The sequence below is a fragment of the Saccoglossus kowalevskii genome, chromosome 2 (assembly GCF_978046115.1).
Source record: "Saccoglossus kowalevskii chromosome 2, keSacKowa6.1, whole genome shotgun sequence".
Taxonomy (NCBI): domain Eukaryota; kingdom Metazoa; phylum Hemichordata; class Enteropneusta; family Harrimaniidae; genus Saccoglossus; species Saccoglossus kowalevskii.
In genome coordinates this window covers 960,211-987,832 of record NC_140642.1, presented here as the reverse complement: position 1 = coordinate 987,832, position 27,622 = coordinate 960,211, and the positions used below count along the sequence as shown (strand labels likewise).

Below are 27,622 nucleotides of genomic sequence, written 5' to 3'. Positions count from 1 at the left end.
CAAATACCATGAACGCGAACTGGGGATTAACTGAAGGGGAATGTCTTTTTTGGACAAAAAACATGTCAGTACAAGATTATGTGTACAAGGTTAGATTTATAGAACGTACATGTACATGACCGCTTAACTCAGTGTTTTAATAATCATGTCGCATGTGAAACGCAGGAGACATTTTAGTTCGCCCATTTCTTGTTTACCGGAATGCGATACAGACAAAGATTAAACATTGCTGATAACAACCAAGAGGCTCGAATCCGGAAAGCTTGAATATTTCAAACTTCGTAAATAACATTCTTTTCAAGCGTAGACTTTATTCGAGTGTAATAAACGTAAGTGAAATGTATTTTAACGAGTCATAATACGCAGCAACAATTCGTATACATCATTGGTTTTACTGTAACAGATACACTGTAACAAATGATGTATGCAAATACAGAAAATAGCATGTTTGAAGCACAATCAAGATAAAGAATACAATATAAAGTCTATTATTAACTAAATGGTCAATCAAATTTAAATATAATAATGTTATTAGTACATTGAAACCTGAAAATCATACATTTTAACATTTTTGAAACTAGAAAATGTTTTTTTAGATACCTGTAATCTTATTGAGGTTGGCCATGGGTAAAATCCTCTGTAATTGCAGTTATAAAGATGGTAGCGCCCCCTCTAGACTGTAGTGGATAACACATCACTTACTAAAAGGCTTCATGAATAGCCAAAATAGCTTTACACATGTATAATATAATAAATGTAGCTTTACTCTTTGTCCAAAGTAATTTGGTTTATCCATGCTCACAAGAACAGTTTTTCTCTTCTTTCTTCCACAATTGTATTTGTTTAAAGGCAAAAAAGGAATTGATTTTCACAAAACTGAAGTACTTTGATAATGAGCATTTACATAATGTGGATTGCCTTCTAATGAAGAAAATAGTGTGCTTCTTTTTTCACAATTGCAGCATATAACCAAGAACCCAAGTTTAAAAATCACTATACATCACAACATGGTTCATGTTACAAACAAGAAACATGAAGAAAGTCTGGGCTACAGTGATCATTTGAAGTTTCTTCACATTACAAAACCTTGGTCTAAATTTTAGCTGAAGTGGGTTGTTTCAAACAAAACATAAATAGAAAATAATCCTTTGTTAAACACCAGAGTACAATGAAAAAAAATATACATAGAGTAAAAAGACTGGGTAAATAAGAAGGGGCTTTTTATGCTGAAGGTCTTCTTGAATGAGGAGTGAACCAGCACTGTACGCTGCCCAAAATACACCAAGAATCTGCAAATAAAAACACAACAATAGGTTTGAACTGAATTGAAGATGTCATGTTTAGGCGGTTTGACATAAATTGAAGATGTCATGTTTAGGAGGTTTGACATAAATTGAAGATGTCGGGTTTAGGAGGTTTGACATAAATTGAAGATGTCATGTATAGGTGGTTTGACATAAATTGAAGATGTCATGTTTAGGCGGTTTGACATAAATTGAAGATGTCAGGTTTAGGAGGTTTGAACTGAATTGAAGATGTCATGTTTAGGAGGTTTGAACTGAATTGAAGATGTCATGTTTAGGAGGTTTGACATAAATTGAAGATGTCATGTTTAGGCGGTTTGACATGAATTGAAAATGTCGGGTTTAGGAGGTTTGAACTGAATTGAAGATGTCATGTTTAGGAGGTTTGACATAAATTGAAGATGTCATGTTTAGGAGGTTTGACATAAATTGAAGATGTCATGTTTAGGAGGTTTGACATAAATTGAAGATGTCGGGTTTAGGCGGTTTGAACTGAATTGAAGATGTTATGTTTAGGAGGTTTGACATAAATTGAAGATGTCATGTTTAGGAGGTTTGACATAAATTGAAGATGTCGGGTTTAGGCGGTTTGAACTGAATTGAAGATGTCATGTTTAGGAGGTTTGACATAAATTGAAGATGTCAGGTTTAGGAGGTTTGAACTGAATTGAAGATGTCATGTTTGGGAGGTTTGAACTGAATTGAAGATGTCATGTTTAGGAGGTTTGACATAAATTGAAGATGTCATGTTTAGGCGGTTTGACATTAATTGAAGATGTCGGGTTTAGGAGGTTTGAACTGAATTGAAGATGTCATGTTTAGGAGGTTTGACATAAATTGAAGATGTCATGTTTAGGAGGTTTGACATAAATTGAAGATGTCGGGTTTAGGAGGTTTGACATAAAGTGAAGATGTCATGTTTAGGCGGTTTGACATAAATTGAAGATGTCAGGTTTAGGAGGTTTGAACTGAATTGAAGATGTCGGGTTTAGGAGGTTTGACATAAATTGAAGATGTCATGTTTAGGAGGTTTGACATAAATTGAAGATGTCATGTTTAGGCGGTTTGACATAAATTGAAGATGTCAGGTTTAGGAGGTTTGAACTGAATTGAAGATGTCATGTTTAGGAGGTTTGAACTGAATTGAAGATGCCATGTTTAGAAGGTTTGACATAAATTGAAGATGTCATGTTTAGGCGGTTTGACATAAATTGAAGATGTCATGTTTAGGAGGTTTGAACTGAATTGAAGATGTCATGTTTAGGAGGTTTGACATAAATTGAAGATGTCATGTTTAGGAGGTTTGACATGAATTGAAGATGTCGGGTTTAGGCGGTGTGAACTGAATTGAAGATGTCAAGTTTAGGAGGTTTGACATCAATTGAAGATGTCATGTTTAGAAGGTTTGACATAAATTGAAGATGTCGGGTTTAGGCGGTTTGAACTGAATTGAAGATGTCATGTTTAGGAGGTTAGACATAAATTGAAGATGTCATGTTTAGGAGGTTTGACATAAATTGAAGATGTCGGGTTTAGGAGGTTTGACATAAATTGAAGATGTCATGTTTAGGAGGTTTGACATAAATTGAAGATGTCATGTTTAGGCGGTTTGACATAAATTGAAGATGTCAGGTTTAGGAGGTTTGAACTGAATTGAAGATGTCATGTTTAGGAGGTTTGAACTGAATTGAAGATGTCATGTTTAGAAGGTTTGACATAAATTGAAGATGTCATGTTTAGGCGGTTTGACATAAATTGAAGATGTCATGTTTAGGAGGTTTGACATAAATTGAAGATGTCGGGTTTAGGAGGTTTGAACTGAATTGAAGATGTCATGTTTAGGAGGTTTGACATAAATTGAAGATGTCGGGTTTAGGAGGTTTGAACTGAATTGAAGATGTCATGTTTAGGAGGTTTGACATAAATTGAAGATGTCGGGTTTAGGAGGTTTGAACTGAATTGAAGATGTCATGTTTATGAGGTTTGACATAAATTGAAGATGTCATGTTTAGGAGGTTTGACATAAATTGAAGATGTCGGGTTTAGGAGGTTTGAACTGAATTGAAGATGTCATGTTTAGGAGGTTTGAACTGAATTGAAGATGTCATGTTTAGGAGGTTTGACATAAATTGAAGATGTCATGTTTAGGCGGTTTGACATAAATTGAAGATGTCGGGTTTAGGTTTGAACTGAATTGAAGATGTCATGTTTAGGAGGTTTGACATAAATTGAAGATGTCATGTTTAGGAGGTTTGACATAAATTGAAGATGTCATGTTTAGGAGGTTTGACATAAATTGAAGATGTCATGTTTAGGAGGTTTGACATAAATTGAAGATGTCATGTTTAGGCGATTTGACATAAATTGAAGATGTCAGGTTTAGGAGGTTTGAACTGAATTGAAGATGTCATGTTTAGGAGGTTTGAACTGAATTGAAGATGTCATATTTAGAAGGTTTGACATAAATTGAAGATGTCATGTTTAGGCGGTTTGACATAAATTGAAGATGTCATGTTTAGGAGGTTTGACATAAATTGAAGATGTCGGGTTTAGGAGGTTTGAACTGAATTGAAGATGTCATGTTTAGGAGGTTTGACATAAATTGAAGATGTCGGGTTAAGGAGGTTTGACATAAATTGAAGATGTCGGGTTTAGGAGGTTTGACATAAATTGAAGATGTCATGTATAGGTGGTTTGACATAAATTGAAGATGTCATGTTTAGGCGGTTTGACATAAATTGAAGATGTCAGGTTTAGGAGGTTTGAACTGAAGTGAAGATGTCGGGTTTAGGAGGTTTGAACTGAATTGAAGATGTCATGTTTAGGAGGTTTGACATAAATTGAAGATGTCATGTTTAGGCGGTTTGACATAAATTGAAAATGTCGGGTTTAGGAGGTTTGAACTGAATTGAAGATGTCATGTTTAGGAGGTTTGACATAAATTGAAGATGTCATGTTTAGGAGGTTTGACATAAATTGAAGATGTCATGTTTAGGAGGTTTGACATAAATTGAAGATGTCGGGTTTAGGCGGTTTGAACTGAATTGAAGATGTTATGTTAGGAGGTTTGACATAAATTGAAGATGTCATGTTTAGGAGGTTTGACATAAATTGAAGATGTCGGGTTTAGGCGGTTTGAACTGAATTGAAGATGTCATGTTTAGGAGGTTTGACATAAATTGAAGATGTCAGGTTTAGGAGGTTTGAACTGAATTGAAGATGTCATGTTTGGGAGGTTTGAACTGAATTGAAGATGTCATGTTTAGGAGGTTTGACATAAATTGAAGATGTCATGTTTAGGCGGTTTGACATAAATTGAAGATGTCGGGTTTAGGAGGTTTGAACTGAATTGAAGATGTCATGTTTAGGAGGTTTGACATAAATTGAAGATGTCATGTTTAGGAGGTTTGACATAAATTGAAGATGTCATGTTTAGGCGGTTTGACATAAATTGAAGATGTCAGGTTTAGGAGGTTTGAACTGAATTGAAGATGTCGGGTTTAGGAGGTTTGACATAAATTGAAGATGTCATGTTTAGGAGGTTTGACATAAATTGAAGATGTCATGTTTAGGAGGTTTGACATAAATTGAAGATGTCATGTTTAGGAGGTTTGACATAAATTGAAGATGTCATGTTTAGGAGGTTTGAACTGAATTGAAGATGTCATGTTTAGGAGGTTTGACATAAATTGAAGATGTCATGTTTAGGAGGTTTGACATAAATTGAAGATGTCGGGTTTAGGCGGTTTGAACTGAATTGAAGATGTCAAGTTTAGGAGGTTTGACATCAATTGAAGATGTCATGTTTAGGAGGTTTGACATAAATTGAAGATGTCGGGTTTAGGCGGTTTGAACTGAATTGAAGATGTCATATTTAGGAGGTTAGACATAAATTGAAGATGTCATGTTTAGGAGGTTTGACATAAATTGAAGATGTCGGGTTTAGGAGGTTTGACATAAATTGAAGATGTCATGTTTAGGAGGTTTGACATAAATTGAAGATGTCATGTTTAGGCGGTTTGACATAAATTGAAGATGTCAGGTTTAGGAGATTTAAACTGAATTGAAGATGTCATGTTTAGGAGGTTTGAACTGAATTGAAGATGTCATGTTTAGAAGGTTTGACATAAATTGAAGATGTCATGTTTAGGCGGTTTGACATAAATTGAAGATGTCGGGTTTAGGAGGTTTGAACTGAATTGAAGATGTCATGTTTAGGAGGTTTGACATAAATTGAAGATGTCGGGTTTAGGAGGTTAGAACTGAATTGAAGATGTCATGTTTAGGAGGTTTGACATAAATTGAAGATGTCATGTTTAGGAGGTTTGACATAAATTGAAGATGTCGGGTTTAGGAGGTTTGACATAAAATGAAGATGTCATGTTTAGGAGGTTTGACATAAATTGAAGATGTCATGTTTAGGCGGTTTGACATAAATTGAAGATGTCAGGTTTAGGAGGTTTGAACTGAATTGAAGATGTCATGTTTAGGAGGTTTGAACTGAATTGAAGATGTCATGTTTAGAAGGTTTGACATAAATTGAAGATGTCATGTTTAGGCGGTTTGACATAAATTGAAGATGTCATGTTTAGGAGGTTTGACATAAATTGAAGATGTCGGGTTTAGGAGGTTTGAACTGAATTGAAGATGTCATGTTTAGGAGGTTTGACATAAATTGAAGATGTCGGGTTTAGGAGGTTTGAACTGAATTGAAGATGTCATGTTTAGGAGGTTTGACATAAATTGAAGATGTCGGGTTTAGGAGGTTTGAACTGAATTGAAGATGTCATGTTTAGGAGGTTTGAACTGAGTTGAAGATGTCAAGTTTAGGAGGTTTGAACTGAATTGAAGATGTCATGTTTAGGCGGTTTGACATAAATTGAAGATGTCAGGTTTAGGAGGTTTGAACTGAATTGAAGATGTCATGTTTAGGAGGTTTGACATAAATTGAAGATGTCGGGTTTAGGAGGTTTGAACTGAATTGAAGATGTCATGTTTAGGAGGTTTGAACTGAATGGAAGATGTCATATTTTGGAAGTTTGAGCTGAATTGAAGATGTCATGTTTAGGCGGTTTGAGTTAAATTGAAGATGTCATGTTTAGGCGGTTTGAACTGAATGGAACATGTCATGCTTAGGAGGTTTGAACTGAATTGAAGATGTCATGTTTAGGCGGTTTGAACTGAATTGAAGATGTCATGTTTAGGAGGTTTGACATAAATTGAAGATATCATGTTTAGGAGGTTTGACATAAATTGAAGATGTCATGTTTAGGAGGTTTGACATAAATTGAAGATGTCATGTTTAGGCGGTTTGACATAAATTGAAGATGTCGGGTTTAGGAGGTTTGAACTGAATTGAAGATGTCATGTTTAGGAGGTTTGACATAAATTGAAGATGTCGGGTTTAGGTTTGAACTGAATTGAAGATGTCATGTTTATGAGGTTTGACATAAATTGAAGATGTCATGTTTAGGAGGTTTGACATAAATTGAAGATGTCGGGTTTAGGAGGTTTGAACTGAATTGAAGATGTCATGTTTAGGAGGTTTGAACTGAATTGAAGTTGTCATGTTTAGGAGGTTTGACATAAATTGAAGATGTCATGTTTAGGCGGTTTGACATAAATTGAAGATGTCGGGTTTAGGAGGTTTGAACTGAATTGAAGATGTCATGTTTAGGAGGTTTGACATAAATTGAAGATGTCATGTTTAGGAGGTTTGACATAAATTGAAGATGTCATGTTTAGGAGGTTTGACATAAATTGAAGATGTCATGTTTAGGAGGTTTGACATAAATTGAAGATGTCATGTTTAGGCGATTTGACATAAATTGAAGATGTCAGGTTTAGGAGGTTTGAACTGAATTGAAGATGTCATGTTTAGGAGGTTTGAACTGAATTGAAGATGTCATGTTTAGAAGGTTTGACATAAATTGAAGATGTCATGTTTAGGCGGTTTGACATAAATTGAAGATGTCATGTTTAGGAGGTTTGACATAAATTGAAGATGTCAAGTTTAGGAGGTTTGAACTGAATGGAAGATGTCATGTTTAGGAGGTTTGACATAAATTGAAGATGTCATGTTTAGGAGGTTTGAACTGAATCAAAGATGTCATGTTTAGGAGGTTTGACATAAATTGAAGATGTCATGTTTAGGAGGTTTGACATAAATTGAAGATGTCGGGTTTAGGAGGTTTGAACTGAGTTGATGATGTCAAGTTTAGGAGGTTTGAACTGAATTGAAGATGTCATGTTTAGGAGGTTTGACATAAATTGAAGATGTCAGGTTTAGGAGGTTTGAACTGAATTGAAGATGTCATGTTTAGGAGGTTTGACATAAATTGAAGATGTCGGGTTTAGGAGGTTTGAACTGAATTGAAGATGTCATGTTTAGGAGGTTTGAACTGAATGGAAGATGTCATATTTAGGAAGTTTGAGCTGAATTGAAGATGTCATGTTTAGGCGGTTTGAGTTAAATTGAAGATGTCATGTTTAGGCGGTTTGAACTGAATGGAAGATGTCATGTTTAGGAGGTTTGAACTGAATTGAAGATGTCATGTTTAGGCGGTTTGAACTGAATTGAAGATGTCATGTTTAGGAGGTTTGACATAAATTGAAGATATCATGTTTAGGAGGTTTGACATAAATTGAAGATGTCAGGTTTAGGAGGTTTGAACTGAATTGAAGATGTCATGTTTAGGAGGTTTGACATAAATTGAAGACGTCAGGTTTATGAGGTTTGAACTGAATTGAAGATGTCATGTTTAGGAGGTTTGACATAAATTGAAGATGTCAGGTTTAGGAGGTTTGAACTGAATTGAAGATGTCATGTTTAGGCGATTTAAACTGAATTGAAGATGTCATGTTTAGGAGGTTTGACATAAATTGAAGATGTCAGGTTTAGGAGGTTTGAACTGAATTGAAGATGTCATGTTTAGGAGGTTTGACATAAATTGAAGATGTCAGGTTTAGGAGGTTTGAACTGAATTGAAGATGTCATGTTTAGGAGGTTTGACGTAAATTGAAGATGTCGAGTTTAGGAGGTTTGAACTGAATTGAAGATGTCATGTTTAGGAGGTTTGAACTGAATGGAAGATGTCATATTTAGGAAGTTTGAGCTGAATTGAAGATGTCATGTTTAGGCGGTTTGAGTTAAATTGAAGATGTCATGTTTAGGCGGTTTGAACTGAATGGAAGATGTCATGTTTAGGAGGTTTGAACTGAATTGAAGATGTCATGTTTAGGCGGTTTGAACTGAATTGAAGATGTCATGTTTAGGAGGTTTGACATAAATTGAAGATATCATGTTTAGGAGGTTTGACATAAATTGAAGATGTCAGGTTTAGGAGGTTTGAACTGAATTGAAGATGTCATGTTTAGGAGGTTTGACATAAATTGAAGATGTCAGGTTTATGAGGTTTGAACTGAATTGAAGATGTCATGTTTAGGAGGTTTGACATAAATTGAAGATGTCAGGTTTAGGAGGTTTGAACTGAATTGAAGATGTCATGTTTAGGCGATTTAAACTGAATTGAAGATGTCATGTTTAGGAGGTTTGACATAAATTGAAGATGTCAGGTTTAGGAGGTTTGAACTGAATTGAAGATGTCATGTTTAGGAGGTTTGACATAAATTGAAGATGTCAGGTTTAGGAGGTTTGAACTGAATTGAAGATGTCATGTTTAGGAGGTTTGACATAAATTGAAGATGTCGAGTTTAGGAGGTTTGAACTGAATTGAAGATGTCATGTTTAGGAGGTTTGAACTGAATGGAAGATGTCATATTTAGGAAGTTTGAGCTGAATTGAAGATGTCATGTTTAGGCGGTTTGAGTTAAATTGAAGATGTCATGTTTAGGCGGTTTGAACTCAATTGAAGATGTCATGTTTAGGCGGTTTGAACTGAATTGAAGATGTCATGTTTAGGAGGTTTGACATAAATTGAAGATATCATGTTTAGGAGGTTTGACATAAATTGAAGATGTCAGGTTTAGGAGGTTTGAACTGAATTGAAGATGTCATGTTTAGGAGGTTTGACATAAATTGAAGATGTCAGGTTTAGGAGGTTTGAACTGAATTGAAGATGTCATGTTTAGGCGATTTGAACTGAATTGAAGATGTCATGTTTAGGAGGTTTGACATAAATTGAAGATGTCAGGTTTAGGAGGTTTGAACTGAATTGAAGATGTCATGTTTAGGAGGTTTGACATAAATTGAAGATGTCAGGTTTAGGAGGTTTGAACTGAATGGAAGATGTCATGTTTAGGAGGTTTGAACTGAACTGTAGATGTCAAATTTAGGAGGTTTGAGCTGAATGGAAGATGTCATGTTTAGGAGGTTTGAACTGAATGGAAGATGTAATGTTTAGGAGGTTTGAACTGAATGGGAGATGTCATGTTTAGGAGGTTTGAACTGAATTGAAGATGTCATGTTTAGGAGGTTTGAGCTGAATTGAAGATGTCATGTTTAGGAGGTTTGAGCTGAATGGAAGATGTCATGTTTAGGAGGTTTGACATAAATTGAAGATGTCGGGTTTAGGAGGTTTGAACTGAATTGAAGATGTCATGTTTAGGAGGTTTGACATAAATTGAAGATGTCATGTTTAGGAGGTTTGACATAAATTGAAGATGTCATGTTTAGGAGGTTTGACATAAATTGAAGATGTCATGTTTAGGAGGTTTGACATAAATTGAAGATGTCATGTTTAGGCGATTTGACATAAATTGAAGATGTCAGGTTTAGGAGGTTTGAACTGAATTGAAGATGTCATGTTTAGGAGGTTTGAACTGAATTGAAGATGTCATGTTTAGAAGGTTTGACATAAATTGAAGATGTCATGTTTAGGCGGTTTGACATAAATTGAAGATGTCATGTTTAGGAGGTTTGACATAAATTGAAGATGTCAAGTTTAGGAGGTTTGAACTGAATGGAAGATGTCATGTTTAGGAGGTTTGACATAAATTGAAGATGTCATGTTTAGGAGGTTTGAACTGAATCAAAGATGTCATGTTTAGGAGGTTTGACATAAATTGAAGATGTCATGTTTAGGAGGTTTGACATAAATTGAAGATGTCGGGTTTAGGAGGTTTGAACTGAGTTGATGATGTCAAGTTTAGGAGGTTTGAACTGAATTGAAGATGTCATGTTTAGGAGGTTTGACATAAATTGAAGATGTCAGGTTTAGGAGGTTTGAACTGAATTGAAGATGTCATGTTTAGGAGGTTTGACATAAATTGAAGATGTCGGGTTTAGGAGGTTTGAACTGAATTGAAGATGTCATGTTTAGGAGGTTTGAACTGAATGGAAGATGTCATATTTAGGAAGTTTGAGCTGAATTGAAGATGTCATGTTTAGGCGGTTTGAGTTAAATTGAAGATGTCATGTTTAGGCGGTTTGAACTGAATGGAAGATGTCATGTTTAGGAGGTTTGAACTGAATTGAAGATGTCATGTTTAGGCGGTTTGAACTGAATTGAAGATGTCATGTTTAGGAGGTTTGACATAAATTGAAGATATCATGTTTAGGAGGTTTGACATAAATTGAAGATGTCAGGTTTAGGAGGTTTGAACTGAATTGAAGATGTCATGTTTAGGAGGTTTGACATAAATTGAAGACGTCAGGTTTATGAGGTTTGAACTGAATTGAAGATGTCATGTTTAGGAGGTTTGACATAAATTGAAGATGTCAGGTTTAGGAGGTTTGAACTGAATTGAAGATGTCATGTTTAGGCGATTTAAACTGAATTGAAGATGTCATGTTTAGGAGGTTTGACATAAATTGAAGATGTCAGGTTTAGGAGGTTTGAACTGAATTGAAGATGTCATGTTTAGGAGGTTTGACATAAATTGAAGATGTCATGTTTAGGAGGTTTGAACTGAATTGAAGATGTCATGTTTAGGAGGTTTGACATAAATTGAAGATGTCGAGTTTAGGAGGTTTGAACTGAATTGAAGATGTCATGTTTAGGAGGTTTGAACTGAATGGAAGATGTCATATTTAGGAAGTTTGAGCTGAATTGAAGATGTCATGTTTAGGCGGTTTGAGTTAAATTGAAGATGTCATGTTTAGGCGGTTTGAACTGAATGGAAGATGTCATGTTTAGGAGGTTTGAACTGAATTGAAGATGTCATGTTTAGGCGGTTTGAACTGAATTGAAGATGTCATGTTTAGGAGGTTTGACATAAATTGAAGATATCATGTTTAGGAGGTTTGACATAAATTGAAGATGTCAGGTTTAGGAGGTTTGAACTGAATTGAAGATGTCATGTTTAGGAGGTTTGACATAAATTGAAGATGTCAGGTTTATGAGGTTTGAACTGAATTGAAGATGTCATGTTTAGGAGGTTTGACATAAATTGAAGATGTCAGGTTTAGGAGGTTTGAACTGAATTGAAGATGTCATGTTTAGGCGATTTAAACTGAATTGAAGATGTCATGTTTAGGAGGTTTGACATAAATTGAAGATGTCAGGTTTAGGAGGTTTGAACTGAATTGAAGATGTCATGTTTAGGAGGTTTGACATAAATTGAAGATGTCAGGTTTAGGAGGTTTGAACTGAATTGAAGATGTCATGTTTAGGAGGTTTGACATAAATTGAAGATGTCAGGTTTAGGAGGTTTGAACTGAATTGAAGATGTCATGTTTAGGAGGTTTGACATAAATTGAAGATGTCGGGTTTAGGAGGTTTGAACTGAATTGAAGATGTCATGTTTAGGAGGTTTGAACTGAATGGAAGATGTCATATTTAGGAAGTTTGAGCTGAATTGAAGATGTCATGTTTAGGCGGTTTGAGTTAAATTGAAGATGTCATGTTTAGGCGGTTTGAACTGAATGGAAGATGTCATGTTTAGGAGGTTTGAACTGAATTGAAGATGTCATGTTTAGGCGGTTTGAACTGAATTGAAGATGTCATGTTTAGGAGGTTTGACATAAATTGAAGATATCATGTTTAGGAGGTTTGACATAAATTGAAGATGTCAGGTTTAGGAGGTTTGAACTGAATTGAAGATGTCATGTTTAGGAGGTTTGACATAAATTGAAGACGTCAGGTTTATGAGGTTTGAACTGAATTGAAGATGTCATGTTTAGGAGGTTTGACATAAATTGAAGATGTCAGGTTTAGGAGGTTTGAACTGAATTGAAGATGTCATGTTTAGGCGATTTAAACTGAATTGAAGATGTCATGTTTAGGAGGTTTGACATAAATTGAAGATGTCAGGTTTAGGAGGTTTGAACTGAATTGAAGATGTCATGTTTAGGAGGTTTGACATAAATTGAAGATGTCAGGTTTAGGAGGTTTGAACTGAATTGAAGATGTCATGTTTAGGAGGTTTGACGTAAATTGAAGATGTCGAGTTTAGGAGGTTTGAACTGAATTGAAGATGTCATGTTTAGGAGGTTTGAACTGAATGGAAGATGTCATATTTAGGAAGTTTGAGCTGAATTGAAGATGTCATGTTTAGGCGGTTTGAGTTAAATTGAAGATGTCATGTTTAGGCGGTTTGAACTGAATGGAAGATGTCATGTTTAGGAGGTTTGAACTGAATTGAAGATGTCATGTTTAGGCGGTTTGAACTGAATTGAAGATGTCATGTTTAGGAGGTTTGACATAAATTGAAGATATCATGTTTAGGAGGTTTGACATAAATTGAAGATGTCAGGTTTAGGAGGTTTGAACTGAATTGAAGATGTCATGTTTAGGAGGTTTGACATAAATTGAAGATGTCAGGTTTATGAGGTTTGAACTGAATTGAAGATGTCATGTTTAGGAGGTTTGACATAAATTGAAGATGTCAGGTTTAGGAGGTTTGAACTGAATTGAAGATGTCATGTTTAGGCGATTTAAACTGAATTGAAGATGTCATGTTTAGGAGGTTTGACATAAATTGAAGATGTCAGGTTTAGGAGGTTTGAACTGAATTGAAGATGTCATGTTTAGGAGGTTTGACATAAATTGAAGATGTCAGGTTTAGGAGGTTTGAACTGAATTGAAGATGTCATGTTTAGGAGGTTTGACATAAATTGAAGATGTCGAGTTTAGGAGGTTTGAACTGAATTGAAGATGTCATGTTTAGGAGGTTTGAACTGAATGGAAGATGTCATATTTAGGAAGTTTGAGCTGAATTGAAGATGTCATGTTTAGGCGGTTTGAGTTAAATTGAAGATGTCATGTTTAGGCGGTTTGAACTCAATTGAAGATGTCATGTTTAGGCGGTTTGAACTGAATTGAAGATGTCATGTTTAGGAGGTTTGACATAAATTGAAGATATCATGTTTAGGAGGTTTGACATAAATTGAAGATGTCAGGTTTAGGAGGTTTGAACTGAATTGAAGATGTCATGTTTAGGAGGTTTGACATAAATTGAAGATGTCAGGTTTAGGAGGTTTGAACTGAATTGAAGATGTCATGTTTAGGCGATTTGAACTGAATTGAAGATGTCATGTTTAGGAGGTTTGACATAAATTGAAGATGTCAGGTTTAGGAGGTTTGAACTGAATTGAAGATGTCATGTTTAGGAGGTTTGACATAAATTGAAGATGTCAGGTTTAGGAGGTTTGAACTGAATGGAAGATGTCATGTTTAGGAGGTTTGAACTGAACTGTAGATGTCAAATTTAGGAGGTTTGAGCTGAATGGAAGATGTCATGTTTAGGAGGTTTGAACTGAATGGAAGATGTAATGTTTAGGAGGTTTGAACTGAATGGGAGATGTCATGTTTAGGAGGTTTGAACTGAATTGAAGATGTCATGTTTAGGAGGTTTGAGCTGAATTGAAGATGTCATGTTTAGGAGGTTTGAGCTGAATGGAAGATGTCATGTTTAGGAGGTTTGACATAAATTGAAGATGTCGGGTTTAGGAGGTTTGAACTGAATTGAAGATGTCATGTTTAGGAGGTTTGACATAAATTGAAGATGTCATGTTTAGGAGGTTTGACATAAATTGAAGATGTCATGTTTAGGAGGTTTGACATAAATTGAAGATGTCATGTTTAGGAGGTTTGACATAAATTGAAGATGTCATGTTTAGGCGATTTGACATAAATTGAAGATGTCAGGTTTAGGAGGTTTGAACTGAATTGAAGATGTCATGTTTAGGAGGTTTGAACTGAATTGAAGATGTCATGTTTAGAAGGTTTGACATAAATTGAAGATGTCATGTTTAGGCGGTTTGACATAAATTGAAGATGTCATGTTTAGGAGGTTTGACATAAATTGAAGATGTCAAGTTTAGGAGGTTTGAACTGAATGGAAGATGTCATGTTTAGGAGGTTTGACATAAATTGAAGATGTCATGTTTAGGAGGTTTGAACTGAATCAAAGATGTCATGTTTAGGAGGTTTGACATAAATTGAAGATGTCATGTTTAGGAGGTTTGACATAAATTGAAGATGTCGGGTTTAGGAGGTTTGAACTGAGTTGATGATGTCAAGTTTAGGAGGTTTGAACTGAATTGAAGATGTCATGTTTAGGAGGTTTGACATAAATTGAAGATGTCAGGTTTAGGAGGTTTGAACTGAATTGAAGATGTCATGTTTAGGAGGTTTGACATAAATTGAAGATGTCGGGTTTAGGAGGTTTGAACTGAATTGAAGATGTCATGTTTAGGAGGTTTGAACTGAATGGAAGATGTCATATTTAGGAAGTTTGAGCTGAATTGAAGATGTCATGTTTAGGCGGTTTGAGTTAAATTGAAGATGTCATGTTTAGGCGGTTTGAACTGAATGGAAGATGTCATGTTTAGGAGGTTTGAACTGAATTGAAGATGTCATGTTTAGGCGGTTTGAACTGAATTGAAGATGTCATGTTTAGGAGGTTTGACATAAATTGAAGATATCATGTTTAGGAGGTTTGACATAAATTGAAGATGTCAGGTTTAGGAGGTTTGAACTGAATTGAAGATGTCATGTTTAGGAGGTTTGACATAAATTGAAGACGTCAGGTTTATGAGGTTTGAACTGAATTGAAGATGTCATGTTTAGGAGGTTTGACATAAATTGAAGATGTCAGGTTTAGGAGGTTTGAACTGAATTGAAGATGTCATGTTTAGGCGATTTAAACTGAATTGAAGATGTCATGTTTAGGAGGTTTGACATAAATTGAAGATGTCAGGTTTAGGAGGTTTGAACTGAATTGAAGATGTCATGTTTAGGAGGTTTGACATAAATTGAAGATGTCATGTTTAGGAGGTTTGAACTGAATTGAAGATGTCATGTTTAGGAGGTTTGACATAAATTGAAGATGTCGAGTTTAGGAGGTTTGAACTGAATTGAAGATGTCATGTTTAGGAGGTTTGAACTGAATGGAAGATGTCATATTTAGGAAGTTTGAGCTGAATTGAAGATGTCATGTTTAGGCGGTTTGAGTTAAATTGAAGATGTCATGTTTAGGCGGTTTGAACTGAATGGAAGATGTCATGTTTAGGAGGTTTGAACTGAATTGAAGATGTCATGTTTAGGCGGTTTGAACTGAATTGAAGATGTCATGTTTAGGAGGTTTGACATAAATTGAAGATATCATGTTTAGGAGGTTTGACATAAATTGAAGATGTCAGGTTTAGGAGGTTTGAACTGAATTGAAGATGTCATGTTTAGGAGGTTTGACATAAATTGAAGATGTCAGGTTTATGAGGTTTGAACTGAATTGAAGATGTCATGTTTAGGAGGTTTGACATAAATTGAAGATGTCAGGTTTAGGAGGTTTGAACTGAATTGAAGATGTCATGTTTAGGCGATTTAAACTGAATTGAAGATGTCATGTTTAGGAGGTTTGACATAAATTGAAGATGTCAGGTTTAGGAGGTTTGAACTGAATTGAAGATGTCATGTTTAGGAGGTTTGACATAAATTGAAGATGTCAGGTTTAGGAGGTTTGAACTGAATTGAAGATGTCATGTTTAGGAGGTTTGACATAAATTGAAGATGTCGAGTTTAGGAGGTTTGAACTGAATTGAAGATGTCATGTTTAGGAGGTTTGAACTGAATGGAAGATGTCATATTTAGGAAGTTTGAGCTGAATTGAAGATGTCATGTTTAGGCGGTTTGAGTTAAATTGAAGATGTCATGTTTAGGCGGTTTGAACTCAATTGAAGATGTCATGTTTAGGCGGTTTGAACTGAATTGAAGATGTCATGTTTAGGAGGTTTGACATAAATTGAAGATATCATGTTTAGGAGGTTTGACATAAATTGAAGATGTCAGGTTTAGGAGGTTTGAACTGAATTGAAGATGTCATGTTTAGGAGGTTTGACATAAATTGAAGATGTCAGGTTTAGGAGGTTTGAACTGAATTGAAGATGTCATGTTTAGGCGATTTGAACTGAATTGAAGATGTCATGTTTAGGAGGTTTGACATAAATTGAAGATGTCAGGTTTAGGAGGTTTGAACTGAATTGAAGATGTCATGTTTAGGAGGTTTGACATAAATTGAAGATGTCAGGTTTAGGAGGTTTGAACTGAATGGAAGATGTCATGTTTAGGAGGTTTGAACTGAACTGAACTGTAGATGTCAAATTTAGGAGGTTTGAGCTGAATGGAAGATGTCATGTTTAGGAGGTTTGAACTGAATGGAAGATGTAATGTTTAGGAGGTTTGAACTGAATGGGAGATGTCATGTTTAGGAGGTTTGAACTGAATTGAAGATGTCATGTTTAGGAGGTTTGAGCTGAATTGAAGATGTCATGTTTAGGAGGTTTGAGCTGAATGGAAGATGTCATGTTTAGGAGGTTTGACATAAATTGAAGATGTCAGGTTTAGGAGGTTTGAGCTGAATGGAAGATGTCATGTTTAGGAGGTTTGAACTGAATTGAAGATGTCATGTTTAAGAGGTTTGAGCTGAATTGAAGATGTCATGTTTAGGAGGTTTGAGCTGAATTGAAGATGTCATGTTTAGGAGGTTTGAACTGAATTTAGGCAGAGGGTTCTCCGAACCCGCCTATTCACATAGTTCATACCCACCATAGACTCCAGTCAATCAAAATGACTATTTTGAACTGTAGGCATTAATCAACGATTCTGCCAGTTACCGGTACCCTTACGTCATGAACCCACGAGACAGAGGCCATATGGCAGTGCCATAGACGGCCGTACAATCACTCTGGTTCCTTTCTCTCCGCCTCGAGGACTTAGACCAATGCTACTGAAAGAGTGGGGTGGTTGGGGGGGACCCGGAGTCTATGGTGGGTATGAACTATGTGAATAGGCGGGTTCAGAGAACCCTCTGCCTAAATTCACTACGTTTAATTACCTACCATAGACTCCGGTCAGTGAAAACGACTATTTTGAACTGTAGGCAGAGTCAGACGCGGGTTTTCCGAGCAAACAGAAAAATGATGAAAGTCTTTTCCCAGCCCGGGATGAAACACTCAACACCTTAGTTAAGACCCAAAAAAGGGTGGTGTCTTACCTTGCCTGTGCTGTCCCCGGAGCAAGAAGCCAAAATGCTGCTACAGTGACAGGGTTCGGTGTGCCCAAGAAAGCTAGACCCCAACCCATTACTGGGGGTAGTAAGCTTTTCGAAGTAAAGACCGAAACAGTTCTGCATGAGGGCATAGGCTGCAAAGCGGGACCTGGGAGCTTCCAGGGGAGTGCTGACGGTAGAGAAATCTGTCCGCATAAAATGCCGAGACTGACTTATTGCCTATGCGCAGGGACCCTTGTGGTTGTTTGGGCTGGGTCAGCAAACCAAGACTGACCCGCTAGGAAGGGACCCAACCTAAAGAGACCTTCCTCAATGGATACGGTGTCTGTTAGGTGGTAGTTGATAAAGAGGTTCTGCGTTTTCCAGAAGCCTGCCCTCCATGTATGCTTGAGAGGGGCACCTGACGCTAGCACTAGTGAGTTGGCAATCGCACAGACCTCATGCGCTCGTACTTGGTGTCTCTGCAACCTTTGTGTCGAGGAAGTTAAAGTATTATAGACCTAATGCAGTCGCAGTGAACCACCTGGTTATGGAAGTTTGGGAGGCCGGCCTATCCTGCCTGCCTGGGCCGTAACACCAAGACATGTGCCTGGCACCCCGTCCTGAACCCTTAGTACAAGTTGGTAGCAACTCCGGGCAGAGAAGCAATTCCTCCTGACCCTCCGTGCAGAAAAAATTTGACAGCTGGGGGATGACGATCGGGTGAGGATCGTGTCCTTGGATTTGGTTCTAGGCGAGAAACCCGATTCGTGTCTTTCACACAACTTGATTGTCCATAACGACGGTACATCATCCGAGAAGGAAAAATGCCCCAAGCTCTGGTCGACGCCTACCTGAGGCGAGGGCTAGTAGGAAGACTAGTGGTACTGATCAGAGAGGCTCAAAGGGCGGTGTGCTTAGAGCGGACAACACAGCCAACAAGTCAGAGTGGTTCCCTTGTATGGGTCTTGGCGTCTGGAAAGCAGTAAATAGTCTCCTAATAATAGGACAATCGGCTAGTCTTGTTCCCATACGTAAACAATGAAGGCGCCTACTACCTGGCCAATAGAGGGATGGTATGGATCAATCTCCCTTCCGCTACACCAATCAGTGTATGTTCGCAACCTTGAAATGTAGGCCAGGACGTTGGCAGCCCGCTCAGATAAAGCTTTCGTATGTGCGGGTCTAATGAAAGCCTCTATGCATGTAAGTGATACCCACTGGGCTCGTTGGTAGTGCATGTCCGGTAAGTCCAGAAGCACTATTGCTGTTTCGACTAGCATTTCCGACAGAAGTGGAAACTAGGCCTTGTTTGGCCAATTGGATGCGACCAATAATAATATGCAGGTGTGCACCTGTCGAAGTTTTCTCCGGTGCCCGGTGAACTAGCGGGAAGGCAGGAAAGGTGTACACAACTAAGTGGGTCCACGGGGTTAGCAAAGCGACCCTGGCCCAGGCTCCTGGAATCGGCAGGAGTGTTGCTCCGCTAGGACTGACAACGATGAGGAACGCCCCCCCCCCCTCCTTCCTGAACAAGTCATTGTCAATGACACGTTCCCGTTCTGTTCATATTTGAGTGACATATACATTCAAAGCAGATTATGACCGAAATCTCAGACCACTTTCAGTGGTCTGATCCGAAATGCACCTGCATATGTACAACACATTGTACTAAATCTGAACAAAATCCATCCATGCATGACTGAGTTCCGGTTCCGGAATTGTGAAAATACGTTATTTTGATGCATTTTCGGCCTTAAAATGGCCATCATTCAGCTATTGTTAAGCGGATCATGAAACAAATGCACATATCTATTTGTAACATGATGTACCATGTGTGTGTGAAGTTTGAACTTGATCAATCCAGACATGTCTCGGATACAAATCCAGAACTGAATTCTTTAAAACAAAATGGCCGCCAGACGGCCAATTTGAACTTGATCCGAAAAAAAAATGACGTGCATCAAGGTCCTATTATGTTTAATGTATGTACCAAATTTGAACAAAATCCGTCCATGCATAACTAAGATCCTGGTCTGGAATGGTGAAAATGTGCGATTTCAATACATTTTCGGCCTTAAAGCGGCCGCTATTTGGCTATCGTTAATGAGATCATGAAACAAATGTACATACATATTTGTGACATGATGTACCCTGTGTGTGTGAAGTTTGAACTCGATCAATCCAGGCATGTCTCAGATACGGATCCAGAACTGAATTCTTTAAAACAAAATGGCGGCCAGTCGGCTATTTCGAACCCGATCCAAAAAGAAAATGACGTGCATCAAGGTCCTATTATGTTTAATGTATGTACCAAATTTGAACAAAATCCGTCCATGCATAACTGAGATCCGGGTCCGGAATGGTGAAAATGTGCGATTTTGATGCATTTTCGGCCTTAAAATGCCCGCTATTCGGCTATCGTTAACCGGATCATGGAAAAAATGCATGTGCATATGTCCCATATAATGTGTGATGTATGAGTGAAGTTTGAACTTAATCAGTCCATACATGTTCGAAATACAGGTGATCTCGGAAGCACACAGGGCAAAACTAAAAAGACCACCGCTGCGTTGCCTGTGCAGAACAGGACTCTGTGGTCTTGAACTATGGGTAGAAAGCGTGGTAGTGATAAGTATACTGCTTTCAGTTCGAGCCGGTTGATATGGTAGTCCCGTAACTAATGCGGGGGCCATATCCTTGGGAGGAGGCATCAGTCATACCTGCAGCGAGCAGGTCCAAGGGGGCCCCCAGTCCGAAGTTGGCCAGTGACGGCCACTAGGGCAGGGCTTCCTTCACTTGGTCCCAGATCAAAACCCATCTATCTAGTTCCCATAGGAGAGCTTGGAGTTATAACAAGCGTTATAACAAGCGTTATACCGGGCGGCTGCGTAGTGCGGCCTGGGGAACGACCCTTCGAACCAAGGTCATCATTCCGATGATCCGCATTAGTTCTCAGAGGGACACTGAGGGAACGCTGACTAGGCGTTCGGCTAGGCTGCTTAGCGCTAAACTACACTCTTGCAATAGCTAAACCAAGCTTACCTCTGAGTCAAAACTCCATGCCCAGGGACACCAACTGCACGTTGGGTCCAGGTGGGACTTGTCGATTTACAAACGAGCCAAACTGGTGAAGTAAATCCTGTGTTAGCCTGACGTGTTGGCTACTGACCCCTTGTCTGGGTTGTGTAGTAACCAGTAGTCTGGATACGGATTGAGGTGTACCGACATTTGGTGAAGCAGCAGCACTACCTGTTTCATCACTCTGGTGAACACGTAGGGCGCTGTAGGGGGGGGGGGGGGGCACCCGCGAAATTTGAATACTTGGCCCAGCTGGGCAATTCAAAGGAGATGGCAACTCGCTGGGTGCATCGGTATGTGCAGGTAGGCCCCGCTTAAGTCTAGTGGGGCTAGCCAGTCGAAACGGTGGATGGAGAGGAGAACCCTGAATGGTGTCTCCATGTGGAACCGATCAAGGAGCACATACTGATTCAGTCTGTCTAGGTCCAGAACTGGACGCCCGCCACTTGTAGGTTTAGTACTACAAACACATTTGGGTAGAAGGCTGGATTTAGTTCCGGCTGATGTACCATGTGTATGGCGCTTTTTCCCAGCAAACTGCTTCTTCCTGTCTGATTGCTTCCGCCTTGTGGGAGTCCCCTGGCAGTGCCCAACAGGAGAGATACTGACGGGGGAGATGGAGATTTTAGCGGTATCGCGTAACTGGATGTCACCACCTGGGAAGGTCCGGATATTGGTCACCCGCTGTCTCCAAACTGGACTACACCAGCACAATCTGTGTATGACAGAGATATGTGGCAATGGGTTCGGCACTTGCGAGGGGGGGGGTGCTCTCTTTTCCCATGAGGTGAGTTCCCCAAGGCCTGAAGTAGTCACTAAGTTGTGACCTGGCCACTCGCCGAACACATGCCTGTCCCCCCCTGGTTGCAGAGGTGAGCGTCAAACACGTGAGGAGCTACCACCAGGCTCTTTCCTCCCTGGGGGCGCACCACTACTCTTCCCTCCCATGGAAGGGTATGAGCGCTTGCCTCCTGGCTGACTCTGTCTAGCGGACGACGCCCTAGGGCGTTGTGTTTTCTGTGCTTGGGGTGCTCTCCGCTTGCCCTTGGCAGGGCCAACTGGCTAGCGGATTCAATCTGAACCTTTTGGTTCATTGTACTCCGAAGCTCCGAGACTGTACCCAGCATTCCCTGAACAAAGAGGGTGAAAGATGTCCAGTCTGCGTCACTCAGCGTTACGTCCTCCGCACCTCAAAAGCATGGCTCACTGAGTCATTACGGATGGAAGACTCTGAGGGACCACCCGGAGTACCGGCTGTATCTGACACAAGCGAACTGCATCTCCTTTCACTTTAAATATGTGAGAGGGAGCGTGTTCGTATGTGCATCTCATGACAGGGTCGGTTCCCTCTGGGGACACCAGTGGGTCGTAAGAAGGGAGTCAAAACCCACAGTGGAGACAAGCATAAATTCGTTACCATTGTACCGTTATCGCGTGATGAACCCTAGCTGGCTGAAAGTAGGGGGGTTCAACGCCCTGCCCCGAGATCGGGGGCTTGGCTGCCAGCACCCCGTTGGCATTCAGTGCCCAAGGCTCCAGAGGAGGCCTGGTGCAATTAGCCTGAGCCTCGGCCTCATCCAAAATTAGTGGGAGAGCCGTGGCTGGGAACAGGGGTTCCCCGGAAGAGACGTGTTTGAATGCAAATATGCTTTTGTGTTTCTTCCTGCTTGCCCACCGAGGGGCTGCAGTGGAGACAGCTCGCTCCGACTGCGTCTGATCTACCCGGCCTGCCAGGGACGCAATTGCCCGACAGTCCTTCGACCAAGGCCCTCAACTCGGCGGCGTGCGAGGAAGGGTCCACAAAGGGACTCGCAACGGGCTTCATAGGAGGAAAGCCTCCAGGGGCACAGCCCCGCTGCAGCCGGTAAAATCAGGTAAACCACCGCCTGAAAAACAGACTGTGAGGATTCCCTCCAATCAGCGGGGGGAGGCCGAGAAAAATATTGGTACCTCCACTATCGAGCCTCCTACGTCCCGGTACATGAAGTACCGGTAGCCGAGTGTGAGGACTTTCCACTCATGCCAAACACTCAACTCACTTTAACCGATTTGTTTACTGGACGCACGACCTTGCTGTGAAGAAACGAGCGACGCGGTCAGTCAAAGAAAAATCTCAGGCCTCAGAAACTCCAGTGAAAAATACACACCTTCACGGCAAAAACTCCGAACCCCGCACGCAGCAACGACAAAAGTATCTTGGATGCAGGTTCTAATTAATCCATCACGCCCCCACGTCTAGTGCCATTTACAGTTAGACCAGCTGTGTAGATCTTAATGCAAAGGCAGCAGGGAAACAAATGTAAATGTCATATTTTGTTCAAATATTTGGAATATATGCTGATACAAGTTACTATATTCTGTTACCTTGATAAGAAAAGCTAGGTAATAAAACGAATGCACCAATGGCATGACTGTTGCTGTGACAAGGAGGGGAAGCAATGAGTAACCAATAACGCCTAGACACTGTGAATAAGTCACCTACAAAATACACAAATACAAAAATAATTAAAAGTATTATATTAAATGTAAATTCCAACACACAGTGGCCAAAAAGACTGTCAAATAACCTATTACCGTACCTGTATATTGCATTATACATTGTATATGCAAGATCATAAAGATGTTCAGAAAGAAATTGTAAAGTTAAAACTAGTGTTCACATTACATGAAGTACATGTACAGGCTAAGATTTAAGCTACGGTAGTCTCATATGTTTTGCATATTGGATAGATTGCGTTCACAGTGTTCAAACTGTTTGAGTTATTGTAAAAAAGTTTTACAACAAGGTCAATAATGATGAGAACAGACTTTTTCCATTCATATACTTTCATTTACGATGATACAGACAAGGTAAAAAACTCATTTCTTGTCAGTGGAAGCGTCATTTAAAATTTGTTTGGATTCATGCCAACATTTTATTTAAAACAGTAAATGTACATCGAAAGTGTACTTACTTCACCTCCAAGTACTCTTGCTAACATAAATATCACTAAAGAACCAAATATCCAAATCGTGATGATCCAAGACACCACCTAGGTAGTTATTAATAACAAATAAAATACAATATGAGTGAATATATTTTATCTATAACTGGAGTAAAATATGAATGGATCAACTTTTTTCATTCCCACTCCATATTAGTCTTCAGGGGTTGAAATACCCTTGTGCACACTGCACTATACACATAGATTATTAGCTAGTGCAAGTAAACTCAAAATATAATGTGCACGCTGTGCACGCTGTGCATGTAGAAATTAACACATTTTCTCATTATATTCACTAAGCCTAAATTAAGTTCAACCAATATTGTAAGATAACTCAAAAAAGCAAATTCTTTCATGATCACATAGATTGAGAACCCGTAAATTTTGTTAATACTTTAAAATTGGTGCATTTCATAACAAGTTAGTGCAGGTAAATTTAAAATTCAACGTGCACACTGTGCATGCAGGTGAAAAATTCTATTTCAATCCCTGGTCTTACTATCTGCAAATTGAACAATCAGTTATTTCTAGCATTTGAGTTTGACTACTGATGGGCTTCATAAAAGGATAATCGAGTAATGGTACAATACAATTCTGTATAATTACATTTTTGGTGATTAAATTTTCCTGGACATATGAATATTTACTTTAATAATTTTGTAATCAATAGTGCTAACCATCAACACGGTAGCCTGCAGTCAGACCATTTGATTAGCTCATATGTATTTTCTGTTTGGTATTAAAATATTAATTAATCTTGTAAAGAATATTTGATGAAAGATCATTCCAAATAAAAAGTTACCCTTTCATCCCATATTATAATCTGACACGACTGTAGTGTAGTTTGCATAGATTCACTGCTTAGTCATTTTACTCACTCTAAACTGTCCATATACTGATACTAATGAAAACAAAATGACAACCAGAAGTGGCCCCCAAAAATCAGGATTCTCTCGCAGCGTTTTACGCTTGAAACCAAGCTGTGGACATGGGAATAGAGCACATCTCAATTTGTAGTAGATATCACTGCAGTCAATGTCAAGTTCTTCACTGCAAGAAAAACAGATTTTCAAAATCAATTAATCTTTCCAAAGTCAGATAGATTACAAACAAACAAGACATACTTCCATGAAATCTGAAGCTAAATCTATCATATCTGTCTTAAATATCTACATTGTATTCTCTTTCTGATTCTAAGTACCCATATAAACATTAATGCAAAAACTAGAACATAATGGTACTTGCTAACTGATACTTTTGATATGAAATACAACAAAAATATGACATCATTCTCACAACTACACAATTTGTAGTTAAAGTGCCTGTAAAATGCCCAGCAACACATTTCTTTTTTGGATTTATGTTCCACTGAAATAGACAGTTATTGACTTTTATTGTTGAAAATGATTACTCATATCCAAGTAAATTTGAGGTATTTCTCGTGTTGTAGCCACGCCCACCTATACTGAAACAGTCAGACTCTCGCCAAAGTAAACGTGCTCCACCAAATGCCAAAATATGAGAGGAAGCCATACTCTTGTGCTATACTTTTATAATACTATTAACGATTTAATTAATTTATGCATTTCCAAGCAATCAGAAGGTGTGACATCAGTGGACAAACAATGTAAAAACAATGAGAACAAGTTGGGATGGACATTCTTTCTATACCATCGTACAGCAGATTCTAGCTATAAAATATATAAAAGAACAGCATGGATTTAAAGACAAGTGCAGATAAATGAAACCTAGCACAGTACTAACATTTTTTAAAAAAACAGATTTCAGACCAGCCCAAGTTCACCACGTCGGCTTTCAGAAGAGAGAGAACGTTGGGTAAGTGTTTCAAATGATTTTGGAATCTAAGTAACGTTTTGTAGAGGCCATGTAGTTTGTGTTATGTAAGAGATAGCAATGACGTGACACAAAATACACAAAAATAAAGTTGCTGTAGACAGAGTTTACTTAAAAAAATGTTTCATGCTTCAAAAGTAGCAATTATTTCACAGGCACTTCAAGCTATTACACAAAAAAGCAAGAGCCAGGAGCCACACATTCACTTTAATGTTCCATAACAATGGTATATAGTGAAAACCATATGAAGTAGCAACTATTGACATAAGTTTATCAAACTGGAATAGCTATTTAGGACTTTTGTTTCAAGTAATTTTATTTTCTCTATTATTTTTATAACTGCTGTGATGCTGTTGCCCCATCATACTAGTACTGTTTGATTGGGACAATTCGGTTGTAAAATTGTGACAGACCAGCCATTTGGTAATATTTACTACAACTGTGATTTCCATGTGGCATGCATAATTAATACTTACAGTATTGGTACTTCATCATCTAAGTCCTCGTCTTCTACTTCCATCAGCCAACCAAATCCTTTACGATCCAGATACTGCGAAGTCATTCCTCCGTGAAATGATGATGCTCTTTCTGAATATTTAGCTGAGTAACCTTGACCATCAAATTCTAGCCGTGCTTCTGCTGGCACATCTAATGATCCACTTAAATCGGGTGGGTCTGTAGAGACAAATATGATGAGTTCTGAACTAGAATCTTTCAAAATTTTCGATAAAGACTACTAGTATATAAATACTAACTGAGATAATTGGTAGTCAGCAAATAATGCCTTCGCATACTGAAATGAAAAATTGAATGAATACCATCATTTGCATGAGATTATGCAAATTTGGTGGTCACAGGTGGTCGTACTCAAAATATACTTATTATCTGCACGTAGTTATGTCATGGAAGTAAAATCAGTGAAAAATAATATTATTTTACAACATTGATATTGAAATCAGAGAAGTGCTTTATTTGACACTTCAATCCCAACCAAAATAAAGAGCAATATTTTATTTGTTCCAGGTTGAGGGGAAACATGTGATGTACCACCGACCCTCGGGTACATATCAAACAAATGTAACATGAATTGATGCAACAGCTGGCATCAACACTTGCCAATCAGATTATTATCAGACACCATGGCAACCAGAATACACATAAAACCACATGGTTTGGATGTAAACAAAGCATGACAGTTGTTGACAGGCATGGAAGCTTTCATCATTTTGGTTTAGATCTGTTGGCCTGAGCTGCTTAGTGTATGTTATATTTTCAAAGTAGTCAATTGAAGGGAATAAATTGTACTTGCTCCCTACCATCCTTCTGACTTTACAATATTCATCCCAAACTTGTTTTGGTAATGGCAAAGTACTTTGAAACAATCTAAAATTACATCTAAAAAATGTACTTCGAGTCTGACGATTAAATACATATTAAAAATTTATCAAATTTGCATGCATATTAATTAAAAACAATGCGAATCTCAAAATTTCCTTGAAATTATTAAATCACACTTATTAAGCTTATAATCATTTATTTAATTTACGAATTAAAACTATAATGTTAGACACTGGTCGACGTGGCAAACAATATTTTGTCAACTTCAGTGTTGACTCACCGTTTTCACTTGGTATGGTGGGCATAAAAGTAAATTCCTCTGGTGCTGACTGTAGATGAACAACACTACCACCTGTGAGTCCCGTGGAATGCCGATCGTCCATAGTATGATGTACGTTCGAGTGTTGCCACTGAGATGACGCTGTAGAGGTGGGAATTTGTTGATGTTGAGGCAAGGAGAAGTCGTCAGCGTTCGCCATGTCTGCTGGAGTTACAGCGCCGCTCGCGGTTGATTAGTGTTCAAATAACGGATCCGAAGGACATGCCAAATCTCGTCTCGCATGCCACGCAACCTGAGCTCACCTCGCGGGAAATTTAGAAAAACAACTTCCAAAGGACAATGGTGTCTGATATTTATTATTTTTTATAGCAGGCAAGGGAACTCTGATTCAA

The 27,622-nt window shown here is 38.3% G+C and overlaps 2 protein-coding genes across 2 annotated transcripts in view; one reads left to right on the top strand and one right to left on the bottom strand.

Annotated features, from left to right (window-relative positions):
- Positions 1–291: 291 nt before the first annotated feature.
- LOC100368352 (protein YIPF4-like) lies at positions 292–27,468 on the bottom strand. The gene is made up of 6 exons (XM_002740480.4): positions 27,231–27,468; positions 26,089–26,287; positions 24,637–24,808; positions 23,729–23,806; positions 23,139–23,252; positions 292–1,289 (listed from the first exon to the last, which is right to left on the bottom strand). Exons 1-6 carry the CDS (start codon positions 27,427–27,429, stop codon positions 1,152–1,154), a joined length of 900 nt encoding a protein of 299 aa, XP_002740526.2. The 5' UTR covers positions 27,430–27,468; the 3' UTR covers positions 292–1,151.
- Positions 27,367–27,622, top strand: part of LOC100368501 (exonuclease 1-like) — a 76,223-nt gene continuing 75,967 nt past the window's right edge. Inside the window, exon 1 of the mRNA XM_085507698.1 lies at positions 27,367–27,622. The gene's annotated coding sequence lies outside the window, so the exon portion shown is untranslated.

Bases quoted from the DNA above. Each gene is read 5' to 3' on its own strand.
- LOC100368352 (XM_002740480.4), bottom strand. From the start codon at position 27,429: ATGGCGAACGCTGACGACTTCTCCTTGCCTCAACATCAACAAATTCCC. The intron at 24,809-26,088 runs GTAAGTATTAAT...TTTTTCTTGCAG, and splicing joins GATGATGAAGTACCAATACT to TGAAGAACTTGACATTGACT. The intron at 23,807-24,636 runs GTGAGTAAAATG...ATAACTACCTAG, and splicing joins CAGTATATGGACAGTTTAGA to GTGGTGTCTTGGATCATCAC.